General features: G+C 48.3%; 1 protein-coding gene across 1 annotated transcript in view; it reads left to right on the forward strand.

Moving 5' to 3' along the window:
- Positions 1-12,588, forward strand: part of Il17rd (interleukin 17 receptor D) — a 62,511-nt gene extending 49,923 nt beyond the window's left edge. The window contains exons 4-13 of the mRNA XM_055612410.1: positions 519-637; positions 1,130-1,250; positions 3,293-3,337; positions 3,432-3,583; positions 5,151-5,216; positions 5,659-5,713; positions 6,189-6,299; positions 7,530-7,714; positions 10,125-11,073; positions 12,122-12,588. Coding sequence (XP_055468385.1) covers positions 519-637; positions 1,130-1,250; positions 3,293-3,337; positions 3,432-3,583; positions 5,151-5,216; positions 5,659-5,713; positions 6,189-6,299; positions 7,530-7,714; positions 10,125-11,073; positions 12,122-12,234 — 1,916 coding nt within the window. The 3' untranslated portion in view covers positions 12,235-12,588. The remainder of the gene's footprint in view (positions 1-518; positions 638-1,129; positions 1,251-3,292; positions 3,338-3,431; positions 3,584-5,150; positions 5,217-5,658; positions 5,714-6,188; positions 6,300-7,529; positions 7,715-10,124; positions 11,074-12,121) is intronic.
- Positions 12,589-13,866: the final 1,278 nt, after the last annotated feature.

Consider the following 13,866-nt stretch of genomic DNA (forward strand, 5'->3'; position numbering starts at 1 on the left):
TGGGCAGCCCATGGCTGGCTGCCTTTCAGGCACAGTCAGAGCAAGACTGGCAGTCCCCTGAAATGGTTCATCTGAAGCATAGGAACCCTCTTGTGTGCAGACACAAACTGTGAGGAATTTTGGAAGCTGGCTCAGTGAAACAGATCAACAAAGTATGCAGCTTACATTTGAGATTAAAAACAAAGTTTGGGGGCATTCCCTGGGAATTATCACCAGCCCACTGCGCCTGCGATCATACCTTCCGCTGTAGACTTGAGCTTAAGTGTTTGAGCCGAAGGTTCAGAGACAGTAGGTATTTCTCAAGTGGCCGAGTGTGTCAGGAACAGTGAGGGAGACCACGCCACCTGTCCCATAGGAATGAAGGCAAGGTGAGCATTCTGCTGTTCTGTGGACTCATGGGCAGAGGAGGATGGTGTTTAGCTTCTCTGTGTAGCTGGAAACGATGTGACCTTCGAGGAGGCAAAATGTGTTCAGAGGTAATTAGGTCTGTGTCTCATAAAAGCCTCTGTTCTGCTTAGGCATTGAATTCCTAAAAGGATTCCGAGTGATACTGGAGGAGCTGAAATCAGAGGGAAGACAGTGCCAGCAACTGATTCTGAAGGACCCAAAACAGCTCAACAGTAGCTTCAAAAAAACTGTAAGTCACACTCAGAAAATGTGCTCTTGAAGACACCATTGTCCCCGGGGTCTGAATGGCCTATTGAAAGTCTGAAATTGGAGAAGCGGGGGCAATGGGGTCCACAGCCTAGCCAAGGTGGGCGAGAATGGGAGCAGCAGCCGAGCCTGCCACACACCCAGGAAAGCTCTTCAGTGGGGCTTCGCTGAACACCTCTCTGGTTACACCGAAGCAGCCGCTAGCCCAGGTGCCTGCTCGGAAGAGTGGGCTCACCCCCCTTGGCCTCCAGCTCTGAGGCTCAGCGCTGATGTGCCGCGGCGGCTTTCTTACCGCACTGCCCATCTCCGATGTCGGGGATCCAAACCCAACCTGGGTGCATCGCATAGATCCGGCTCTCCACTCTCCTGGGACCAGCCTGGCCCTGGGGTGGGTCTGCGGGACAGTGGAGTACAGGGCTCTGGTAGGTGGGGGTGGGCAGCCCTCCACAGCACGCGCGCCTCTGTTCCTTTTCAGGGAATGGAATCCCAGCCTTTCCTGAATATGAAATTTGAAACGGATTACTTTGTGAAGATTGTCCCTTTCCCTTCCGTTAAAAACGAAAGCAATTACCATCCCTTCTTCTTCAGAACCCGGGGTGAGTATGGTCTTCCCTGCCTGCCTCCTAAAGGAGCCATTTCTGCTTTCAGTGATCTCTCCACAGACATGATTACAAACACACCAGATACTGATACGAATTAAGTAGGACGAGAAACAAATTCACATTAAAAAGGTGACGAGGGCAAGGTCTCTCCATGGTCCAGGCTATCCTGGAATTAGTCTATCCTGGTAGCCCAGGTTAGACTAAAGCTCACACCAGTCCTCCTGCCTCAGCCTCACAAAGGCTAAGGGTTAGAGAGTTGGTTCTCCAGTTAAGAGCACGGGCTGTTCTTTCAGAGGATCTGGGTTTGGTAGCTCTAGCTCCAGGGGATCCAATGCCGCCTTCTGACCTCTGTGGACACCAGGCGTACATACAAGTGGTGCACAGACACACATGCAGGCAAAGCACCCCCACACATAAGATAATAAAAGGGACTAATTAGAGCTCAGCAGGCTGGCCTGTAGTTCTGTGGTAGAGTGCTTGCCTAGCACATGCTAGGTTAATCTTTCGCCTTGGGGAGAGCGGTATGTTATTAGACACGGTAGGACATGCTTGTAATCTTGGTCCGTGGGGAGGATCACTGCAAATTTTAGGTTAGTTTTTTTCTGTGTAGATAGGGTAGCATAGAAGATCTATCCTAATCCAAAGAAAAACACACTGTTTATGTTCTGTTTTGGTTTATTTATATATTGGTTTTGTTTGCTTGTTTGTTTGTTTTCTGAGACAAGGGCTAGAGTCTTGATTCTAGAACTTACTAGATGTGTGTGTGCTCACACAGAGAGGGCAGAGGGCTGTGCTGGGAGCTGGAGTGTGAGCCCCAGAAGCGCTGAAGCCCACACTACCAGCTACCAACCATGCTGGCTTTCCAGTTGTTCTGAACGTGGCTTCTCCTCCCTCTTCCTGACTGGCCCGTCACCGTGAAAGCCTCTGTGGTGGCCTCCTGCCTCCTGACCATACTTCTCAGCTGGGGTTCTTGGTCGTGGATGGCCAGCTACCTGTCCTCGTGACTGGTGTCGTATTCCTCATTTTCTATGAAATATTTGGTCTCAACCCTAGCCTGCACCCACGTTGCCTTTTGTCAAGTTCTCGATGAGGTTGTTTCCTATGTGGCCAAGTTATTTCCTAAGTCTTGTTTTCCTAGTTGAAATAAGATTCATTAGGTCAAGACCATGCGGTTGTCACGTCTGTTGTTGCTTTCTGCATAGTGACCAGAGAGAAAACGCAAAGAATGTGTTTGTGGAAAAATCCACAATTTTCATCTTAAAAAACAGCGTACTTTAAGATGAAAATTTCCTAGCAGAATTGCTGTGCTTTGGAATAAGGTGCAAGAAGGGATGTATCCTGGGATGCAGGTATCATTCACGTGTCAGCGCTCTGCGGCTCTGCTGCCACCTCAATTTCCTTGACGTTACCTGTGCCCTTCCGGAAGACTGTAGCTTTGCGGTGTAGTGTGGCTAGGTGCCTCTCTCGTCACGTTGCTAGGAACGGACGAATACCATTTCAAAGGGCCTGGCTTTGGGATGTGACTTTCAGAGATGACAGCTCAGTCAATATCTGAGTGCTGTTCACAGGGCCACCACGAGGAGCCTGGATAAGAGTGCAGGCGAAGCTTGGAATAAGGTGGTCACCAAGAGCCCCCGTGTGCGAAGGCCTCTCCACAGTGGTGCACACTGAGTGGCGTAAGCGCCGACAGTTCCACTGCCTTTGGAGCGCTGAAGCTGTACAATATTGGACGAGCTTTGCCACCTCAGTGACTTTACACAGCTTCTGCTTGGGTGGCCTGAAGTTCACTGCAGTCATATTTGTATGCTGTAGCTTTGAAATGTTTGTTGAGATACAGTTATAATGAAAATCCCATTGTTGAATTGATGTAATTTGTACCTTCTCAGGCACACCAGGTCCAGGGTGTGTGTGTGTGTGGTGTGTGTGTGTGTGTGTGTGTGTGTGTGTGTGTGTGTAGTTCAGTTATTATAGGAGGGAAACAAACTGTCGTAAAACTAAAAATAGCCTTTTTTTTTTTTTTTTTTTTAACATAAAAGCTTGTGACCTGTTGTTACAACCTGACAACTTGGCCTGTAAGCCCTGTAAGTACAGCTGTCTGTCTGGTCTCAAAGTATTACCCTGTAATGGTGTTGGGGCAGCTGTTGGGCGCTTACTCTAGGCCCTTCCTCCTTGCAGTCTGGAAGCCTCGGAGCCTGAACATCACCCAGCACGGCTCAGACATGCAGGTGTCCTTCGAGCGTGCGCCACACAACTTCGGTTTCCGTGGCTTCCACCTTCACTATAAGCTCAAGCACGAAGGCCCCTTCAGGCGGAGGACGTGCAAGCAGGTGAGCGACTGTGCGCTTCAGAAACACACTTGTTTCAAAGTGACATTGGGTGGCTGGAGCAAGTGTAAGGCTACAGTGGTCACAGGTCATTTCAGAATGTTTGCCACAGGCTCTGTCTCTGGGGGGCTCACCATTGTCCTGACGTCTCCACCATACCTGTCCTGGCGTGATAGAATGCTAAGGGATCAAAAGCATAGATATTTCTAGTTGGTTTTCCATTTTAAGTATCTGCCAGGTGCTGTGTGGCAGGCGATCCCTGACCTTCCTGCTCTTTAAATCCTGACTGCTCTTCAGACAGCCTGCTTTCATTCACCATTTATAGATGGAGAACCTGGGGTTCTGAGAGGAGATCACATAGCTAGAAAGTGGAAAAAAGGTCTTGAAGCAAGTCACTAGCAAATCAATGGCCCTTGATTTTCTCTGTCTCTCTCCTTCCTTCTCTCCTTTCTTCTTCCTCCCTCCCTCCCTGAGAGCCAAGGTTATATAGAAACCTGATAACCAAACTCATAATCTGAGTGTGAGCAGAGCAGTGGGAGATGCTTTGTGGAAGTGTAGGGGACTGCCTTATTTATTTTTATTGTGTGGAAGTTGGACTTGGAAGTGTTTTGTTTTTTTCCCCCCTCACCCTTTCTTTTTCCTTTTGTTTGAAGACAAGGTCCCACTCTGTAGCCTTGGCTGACCTGGTACTCACAGAGTAGTCCAGGCCCATTATGTAGTCTGGGCTTTTCTTGAACTCAAGTCTTGCTTCTGCCTCCTGAGTGCTGGGATTAAAGGTATGCACCACCATGGCAGGCCTAGCTCTTTCTTCAAAAATTAGTAAATAAACTAGAAAATCTTTTTTTCCCTTTGAAGAAGTTTTTTTATTTTGGTTTTTTGTTTGTTTGTTTTTTTGAGGCAGGGTTTTTCTGTGTAGCCTTGGCTGTTTTCTTTGTAGACCAGGCTGGCCTCAAACTCTAAAGGATCCGTCCGCCTGCCGCTGCCGAGTGCTAGGATTGCAGGGTATACCCCTGCCTCAAAGGAAGTTTTTTTTTTTTTTTTTTTTTTTTTTTTTTTTAACTAGTTTGTTTTATTCATTCTGGGTTTATACACGTGGGTGTGTTTTTATGTTGTGTTTATGAATGCTTTGTCTGTGTGCGTGTCTGTGCACCACATGCATGCAGTACCTGCAGAGGCCAGAAGAGGGCGTCAGATTCCTTGGAACTAGAATTGCAGATGACTGTAAGCTGCCCTGTGGGAGCCTGACCTGATGTCCTTAGCAAGAGCAGGGAGTGCTCTTGATGGCTGAGCCATCTCTCTAGCCCCTCTTCTTACATTTTTTATTAGGAAGAGAGTATTCTAGTTAATTTGCTTATTTTCAGATGATAAAGATGAGGCACTGCCAGCTAAGCACAGGCTATGGCAACGGTCCTGGGCCTTATATTCAGTAAAGTTTAAATGACATGTGGCAGATAAGCACCGCTGTTTTCTGATCTAATCACGTCTGAAAGAGAGCGCAAACCTTAGGGAGGAAAAGGCCTGATGCCTCTTTTAAGACATGAATGTTTGAGTTGCTGTTTGCTTTTTGTAGGATCAGAATACAGAGACAACCAGCTGCCTCCTCCAAAACATTTCTCCAGGGGATTATATTATTGAGGTACGTATAACTGAATTACATCCACAGAAAAAGAGTTCATACAGAATTCTGAGTCTTTTTGTTTATTTAGTTCAAGACTGAGTCCTGTGTAGCCCAGGCTAGTCTCAAACTCCCTATAGAATGGAGGATGGCTTCGAATAAACTACCTTTACCTCCTAGGGTTACGGATGCTCCCATTATGCTCCTGGCTTTTGTGCAGGTCCTGAGGATTTGAACTCAAGTCTTCAAGCTTGCACAAGTACCTGTATTCATGAAGCCGTCCCCTCAGCCCCATGTTTGTTTGTTTGTTTTAAAGCTTGACTTAAAGTGTTAAACTGGCACTATTATACTGTCTGGTGATGGAAAGATGAATGACGTCACCAGTTTTGTGCCTCCCTGCTAGGGAGAATTTACACATGTGTGGTCGCCTGCAAACTGGTAACACGGCCTCTCTGTTTCGCAGCTGGTGGACAGCAGCAACACAACCAGGAAAGCGGTGCAGTACGTGGTAAAGCCAGGTGAGACCTCCTCGGCGTGGGGTTGATGCCAGACCCTCGAGTGAAGGCTTCTGGGATTTTCTGTGCTCTTGCGCTGTATGCGTTACCAAACAACACCGTCGCCTCTCCTCTTTCAAACAATTGTTTCCTTCCACCTTGTGTTGGTGCCTGGCAGATCCAAGCCAGCATGTATCTGCCACTGAGACTAGGCAGTTGTTCTGAGAAGACAGGAGGGGGAGGGGCCTTGCCTTAGGCAGAGTTCTCACTGTCTCAGCATTTCCAGAGCTAGTGAATTATTTTCTACAACCATTTACAAAGGAACTGTGGAATCCTTTTTTTAATCTCCACGGCAGAGCTGGGGTAAGGTTGTTGGGGGACCCTGGAACCTGTTAGGCAGCTTATGTTTAAAAACAAAAAGGGAGAAAACTTTCCCCCCTCTGTCTTTGAACCTGTTCTGCCGCTTGAGTTTAAAAGCTTTCCCTTTGAACTCTCCCAGTGCACTCTCCCTGGGCTGGACCCATCAGAGCTGTGGCCATCACGGTGCCTCTGGTTGTCATATCAGCGTTCGCAACACTTTTCACCGTGATGTGCAGAAAGAAACAGCAAGGTATCCCTCTGTGCCATGCCCTCTTCTCTCCGCCCTGTAGCTTCTGGCAGGCTAAGGGTGGGTGCCTGGGAAGCCCTGCTTGCTGGGGGGGGGGGCGGGGGGGGCGGGCTGGGACACTCCATGCTCCATTGCCAGTTCCTTGCCTACTGCAGTTCCCAGCGTCAAAATATTGGGTTTTTAATCTCTAGGACCTGGTAGTGGACAGACATAATTCTGTTCTCAAACTCAGGAGGTCTGGAGTATAAGAACAGTCACATGGAGGGCTTCGTCATTGATAAGTTAGGTATTTCACCTGGAAAACTGTAGATGAGCCATGTCTTGTCTGGTGGGGGTCACCCAGATGTATATATACTTATATGAAAGTCATGGTGATTCACTGAAGATTTGTGTACTTAATCCCAGCACTCAGGGAGGCAGGAGGATCTCTGAGAGTTTGAGGCCAGCCTGGACTACAAAGTGAGGCCAGGACAGCCAAAGCTAAACAGGGAAACCCTGACTAGGGAAAAAAAAAAAAAATCCAACCAAACAAACAAACCAAAAAAATATTTGTGTATTTTAAGCCAAGCATGGTGGCACAAGCTCCAGATCCCAGTTACTTGGGAGGCTGAGGCAGGAGGATCACTTCAGTCCAGGAATTAGAGGCTAGCCTGGGTAATACAGTGAGACCCTTCATCAAAAAAGGAGAGAAAAGTCATTTTTGTTGTTGTTTTGGTATATTTTACCTTTGTAAGCTATACTGAAATAACTCTCCCTCTCTCTGCCAATGCTTTGTTTAGTTCATTTGGTTGCCAGAGCCATCACGGGCCACTTCTCTGACCTGAGGGATGCTGTAACATTTCTTGGCACGACCAAGGGCAGTTTCAGGTTAATACCGTCTCCTCACTTCCTGAAACACCACTGCAGAAATGTCTCATTCACAGTGCAGCTTGAGGCTGCTGGAGTCAGAGATCCAGATTCCTGAGGTGGAGATGTTAGCTGGTCTTTTTTGTAAGTTTACTTTTGAGACTAGGTCTCATGTAGCCCAGGCTGGCCTCCAACTTGCTATGTAGCTGAGGATGATCCTGAACTTCTGACCTTTTTTGGCCTCCACCTCGAAGTGCTGGGATTTTAGCTGTGAGCCGCTGTGCTGCAGCTGAGTTGCTCATTCCTGAAGATGCTGAGTCCCAGGTCGTGTGGAGAAAGACAAAGCTTTGCTTAGAGGTGTCAACCTTATCTTCTTTCCCAATTTAGACAATATATATTCACATTTAGATGAAGAAAGCCTGGAGTCCTCCACATACGCTGCAGTCATCCCCAGAGACAGGCTCCGGCCACGGCCCAAGGTCTTCCTTTGCTACTCCAGTAAAGATGGCCAGAATCACACGAATGTGGTCCAGTGTTTTGCCTACTTTCTTCAGGATTTCTGTGGCTGTGAGGTGCGGACTCTGTTTCTCCTCTTATCCTGGGCAGGATGTTCACTTCATATTTCTTTGTTTCTCTTCAGTGCCTTCTCCTCTCCTACTTTTGCCTAGTGCCTCCTTTCCAAATCTAGTGCCTGTCTGAGTTTGTCCTGTGTGTCTCCAGCAGTGAAGTTTTCATATGACACATTCTTGCTTGAGACCCTTGAGTGACATCCACATTATAGGACGTTTTGTGGGTGCTGAAAAAGGGTGCCCTGCTGTGGAACACGTGACCGGAATGTGAGACCGTCACCTGGCCTCATGGTGAGCGCCTTGCAAGATTAAGCCTCATTTGGGTCATCAGGAAGAAAATGGCAAATGAAGACAGTTTTAGAAGTTTAGGCAATTCTCTGGAGGAGGTCTGCTGAGAATGGGAATGGAGGAAGGCACAGAGGGATGTGTAACAAAGGTTGAGTGATTGGTATGAAGTCATGGAAAGGGAGAAAAGAACCAGCAAAAAGGCAGTTAGAGCTAGTGAGGACCAGGGAGTAGAAGGAGGGCTCCAGAATTTACCAAATATTTGAATATCTATGCTGGTTTCCTAGCACTCCCATTTCCCCTCCCCCTCTCCCCCCACTTTGTAGCTCTGGCTGTCCTGGAATTCAATTTATAGATCATGCTGGGATTAAAGGTGTACACCCCCATGCCAGGCTTTCTCAGCATTTCTTGAGTTAACTGTTAACATGTAGCTTTCCTATAAAATGTCACTTGATTTTTAGAGTGGAGTCTAAAGCTATTGTGGAAGTCAGGCTCTGGCACAAATGCAATTTTCCCTTCACTTAGAACTGCCAGTTAGTTCATTTCTTTGGCAAGACTGCCCTCTGGTGTTAATAAGTTGTACTTAAAAGCTGGTGGGATTTCCTCGTGAGGAAAAGCCTTGAGTCTTAACAGATGAACAGCTGCTGAGAAACACTGCAGATGTACCCAGTGGCTTCCAAGTGTTGGGACAGAGGTGGTGTATTTGTGCCCTGTTTTTTGTACATAGATGAAATTACACATTGTTTGTTTTTTAAGGAGCTACAGTATCACCCATAATACGGATTTACCGTAGCTGTGTTAGTCCAGATTGTCAAGCTTCTCAATCCTGGGCTGGCCCATTTCTGATGGTTTCTCAAGGATTAAATGCCTCACAATAGAATTGCCCAGTTGGAGAATTTTAAAAATATTTTAAAAACCACTTATGTTTTATTTATTAAGAGCACATCAACCAATACAGAGATTTTACAGCTTTGTAAAATATTCCATATGTGACTTAACAAAATACACAGGTCTCAAAAGATTAGTAGAACAATTTTTGTATGATACAAACCTAGAGGCCACATATTTTAAATTACTCACTTACGTTGAATGTGCATAATGTTAGCATGACTTAAAGTACGAGATGAGTCAGTATTCTTTTTCGCAGATGGATAGATGCTGGGGCTTTTTAGAACAGATGAATTTAACCCTTCCAGAGTGCCCTTCCCCTGCACAATCTGCTTTTAGCTGTTAGGTCTTATTTTTTGAACTACAAGAGAAACAGTACCAGTACAGTTGCCAAGAAATGCTGCTTACAGTATCCTACGGGAAGAATGGTACAAACACAGCTGCCAAGGGATGCTGCTTACAGTATTGGATGAAAGTAGTTTGAGGGCATCAGATATACTTTGTTTTTGTTTTTGTTTTTGTTTTTGTTTTTTAATCAGGGATTCCACTACTCTCTTGACTCTCTTTACCCCCAAACCTTTATGGTTCACAGGCCTTGTAGAGTTATGACACTGTAGACCTCTGAAACCCCAGAGAAAGGGGCAGGACAGCAGGCTGACCCTGGTTCTGTGAACATGGCCGCAGGGGTCCTCAGTCGCATTCTACATGTGAGTTAGCTGTCAAGGTGGGCGACTGGCACCAGGCCTTAGTTCCATTTCCCAGCACGCTTTGGGGTCGCTATCCACATCCTCTTTTAGAGCCCCTTAGCCTTATCTCGGGGAGCCTTCTGCTCTTTGTATCTGTCAGCCTCGCTTATCGCACACCTGCTCTCAGTTCCTTCTTACTGTGGCCTCTGTCGTACTGTAGGACATCCTCAGTGTGTCTTAGATGCGTTGCTGAAAATCCTGGCTTCTGTCATGTCAGTGTCAGGGCAACAGTGGTAACGACCCCATAGTGTTATCAAGGTGAGGTCATAGATGGCTAGTGTTTGGAGGTGGCTGCCAATCACAGTCTTAGCTGTTTGTGTGTGTGTGTGTGTGTGTGTGTGCGTGCGTGCGCACGCTCGAGCACGTGCTCGTGCCCAGATCCTGCACATCCCTGCTAATAATAGCTGAGGGGCAGATGATAGGACCTTGCCATCTGTTCCAATCTGCCTTCTGGGCATTGGTGTGAGAAGTAAGGTGACCTGTCCTCTTTCCAGGTGGCTCTGGACCTGTGGGAAGATTTCAGCCTCTGCAGAGAAGGGCAGAGAGAATGGGTTATTCAGAAGATCCATGAGTCCCACTTCATCATTGTTGTGTGCTCCAAAGGCATGAAGTACTTTGTAGACAAGAAAAGCTACAAACACAAAGGAGGCAGTCGAGGCGCAGGGCAAGGAGAGCTCTTCCTCGTGGCTGTGGCGGCCATTGCTGAAAAGCTCCGTCAGGCCAAGCAGAGTTCATCTGCGGCACTTAGCAAGTTCATCGCTGTCTACTTTGATTATTCCTGTGAGGGAGATGTCCCCTGCGTCCTGGACCTGGCCACCAAATACAAGCTCATGGACAGCCTTCCTGAGCTGTGCTCCCATTTGCACTCAGGAGAACACAGCCTTCAGGAGCCGAGTCAGCACCCAGGACACAGCAGTAGAAGGAGCTACTTCCGCAGCAAGTCTGGCCGCTCCTTGCACGCTGCCATTTGCAGCATGCACCAATTTATTGATGAGGAACCAGATTGGTTCGAGAAGCAGCTCTTACCCTTTCATCCTCCCCCCGTGCGCTACCAGGAGCCAGTCCTGGAGAAGTTTGACTCAGGTTTGGTTTTAAATGATGTCATAAGCAAACCAGGGCCAGAGAGTGACTTCTGTCTAAAAGCTGAGGCTTCAGTACTTGGGGCCACTGGGCCAGCTGACTCTTACTCATATCTGGAGAATCAGCATGTAGGCCTGGACCGAGACACTGACGCCCCACTCCCCTATGAGAGTGGCCCTGCCTTGCAGCCCCTGTTGCATGCTCTGAAAGCTGGAAGTCCCTCAGAAATGCCACGGGACTCGGGCATATATGATTCCTCTGTGCCCTCATCAGAGCTGTCTCTGCCTCTAATGGAAGGACTCTCTCCAGACCAGATGGAAACATCTTCCTTGGCTGAGAGTGTATCGTCCTCCTCTGGCCTAGGTAAGATGCCCTGGGCTGGGCCCTTATTTTATCTGTCACCTCTCTATCTAGTCTACCTTTATCCTATCTATCTATCTATCTATCTATCTATCTATCTATCTATCTATCTATCGATCATCTGTTGGGTCTCAGCTGTGCAGCTCTGACTCTCCTGGAACTCACTGTGTAGACCAAGCTGGTCCTGGACTCACAGAGAACCACCTGCTTCTGCTTCCTGAGTCCTGGGATTAAAGGCATGCTCCACTATGCCTGGCTGGGGACTAGGCTGTTGATACAGGCCATACAGCCTTTGGCCACACTTCTGAAAGCCATCAAAGCATTTCCCCAAATGAACAGTGATAGGAAATAATGTAACTCTTCTGATAGTGTTGATTTAGTCCAGGTAATGGGAATATGGAACTGAAGAAATGATGGTGGTGAATTATGGTGCGCAGGGCCGACCACCAGTGTTAGGTATACTGGTGCACATGGTTAGCTTTACATATAAGGAAGGAGTGTGCCATGGTGCACATGCAGAGATCAGAGGAGGGTTCCTAGGTTAAACTCCGGTTGTCAGGGTCGGTGGCAGTCTGCTAGCTCTGAGCCATCTCGCCTTGCATTGCCTTTCTACACTCCGAGAAGACCGGAATACCAAAACGCATGCGCTGCACAAGGGTCTGCGGGATTGTGTCTTTGCTGGGACCTGAAGTGTTTGCTGCCTCATCCTCCCACTGTCTTTAAAGCCCTGGTGTTCACGGATGTAGCGGTGTAGTCTCCATCCCAGCTTTCTACATCCCAGGAAAGGGGGCTCTTCCCCTGAGGGCCTCAGGAGGCTACCAAACCCATAATTTCTTGGAGTCACACATACAAAACTTTGACCCCAAAAGAAGGCTCTTTCTTCCTCTGCTGAGGGGCCTAGATCCTGTTAAGAGGATGAGAGTGCTACTCTGAGCTGGTTCTGATGCTTGCCTCATTTGTACAGGGCACAAGAGCCAATCCCAGCCTTGTGGCATGGGGTCTGGACCAGTGCAATGTACTGACTCTGGCTCTGTCCTTTTTCTGTCCTTAGGCGAGGAGGATCCCCCGACACTGCCTTCCAGGCTCCTCGCCTCCGGAGTGTGCAAAGCAGAACATGGTTGTCATGGCTACACTGATGAACTACCAGCAGTTGCCCCTTTGTAAGGACCGGGAAGCGTCTAAGCCACTTTAACTGCTGCTCTCCGGCTCCCCGGCTCAGCCACGGTTGTGCAGCTGCCGGAGCTGAGAGCTCAGGAGACCTGGAGTGAAAGTCTGGCCAGTACACAATCCTTTCTGCCCCAGCCTTCTAACGCACACTTCGCAAAGTCTCCGATTTCCCAAAAGCATATGGAATTCAGAAGGGGGTGTCCATTAGATCTGACCACAGCTGGCCGCCTGCAGCCGATCCTTGGATCGGAGCCTGTTCTGGGGGGTGGAGAGGAAACAGGTAAAGAGGGAGAAGCTAGGAAAGCACTGCACTGCTTGGTGGGCTCTCCTGGACTCCGCAGACTTTGCCTGTTCCCCCTTGGCTACTTAAAGATTCAAAATGCTTGTGGAGTAGGCACTTCTCGCTTCATCACAGCTTCACACCGTGTCCCGTACATACGGGGTCACATGCTGTCTGGGACCCAGATTGTGCTGCAAATGATGTTTCCATCCATTTCTGATGTGGAACTTATGCTGTCCTGAGAGACCATCATGACCATTCTGTGTGAAGTGGGTTGACTAACGTTCAGGAGATGCCAGAACCTGGGCATCTTCTGGGTCTGAGTAGCTGTCGTGTGGGGACCACAGCTGTCTGATCACTGGGCTACGTTTGCTGCTCTGTAGCTTGGGTGATGGTGGCTGGAAATCGAGGCCTGTCACCCGGCCGGGCAAGAACATTATTGGAAGTTGTGGTTTGTGTTTTGTCTGGTGCTCTGTGTGCTGAATGTTAGCGGTCGGAATCCACTAAAATACAAGTGTGCAGGAGGTAGTGGTCAGTTAATCTACTGACGTGGTTTTGACTAGTGACAAACCTCCTTTTTAGAAGGCAGAAAGGGAGGGGATTGTTCTGTTTTTATGAATGACTCTTGCACAGAAATTCTGTTTCCAAAGGTAAAACATCTCTTCACACCCTGCTTCTTAATTGGCTGTATGTGATGGTGTGTCCGTCTCCTCCAAGGAAACCCTCACCCCCTCACCCTGGCACACTCGGTGTGAGCATCCCTCTCTGCCATTATCGTGGGGGCTGTTGGGTTTTGGCAGCCTGTTTTCTCAGTGTTCTACCAGGCACTGTGACTCCTCCCATTCCTTCACCAGGTAGGACCAATGTTAGGGGTGCTGCTGAGCAAGATCCCCAGGCGCTGTGGAAGTGAGGTGAGGCAGGGATTTCCCTCTAGGGGAAGGGAAGCCTCCGCTCCAGCTGAGAAGAAGCAGTTTGTGTGTGTTTTGGATGAAAACATCCTGCTCGCTGCTCTGCACAGGCAGCTGGCAGCATCTCAGGAGAACGTGCTCCTGTGTTCTCTGGCAGAGAACAGAGCAGCTGCTCTGGGTGAGCTGTGAGATGGTCTCACCGTGAAGCCAGGCATCTCAGCAGAGAGTTTGTTCCATGCTGTCATTGTGGAATCCAGACTGAGCAGACAGAGCTCCCACCTCTGCGAGACTCCCCTGGCCGTCCTCAGTCTTGGCATTCATTCTGTGGAGGAGATCGGTGGGCCCAAATTGCTAACGTATGACTGTTTACTGGAACATCATCAGAGAGTCTTTTTTCTCTTCTCTTCTCTTCTCTTCTCTTCTCTTCTCTTCTCTTCTCTT

The sequence above is a fragment of the Psammomys obesus genome, unplaced genomic scaffold (assembly GCF_907164565.1).
Source record: "Psammomys obesus unplaced genomic scaffold, mPsaObe1.curated_primary_1811, whole genome shotgun sequence".
Classification (NCBI taxonomy): domain Eukaryota; kingdom Metazoa; phylum Chordata; class Mammalia; order Rodentia; family Muridae; genus Psammomys; species Psammomys obesus.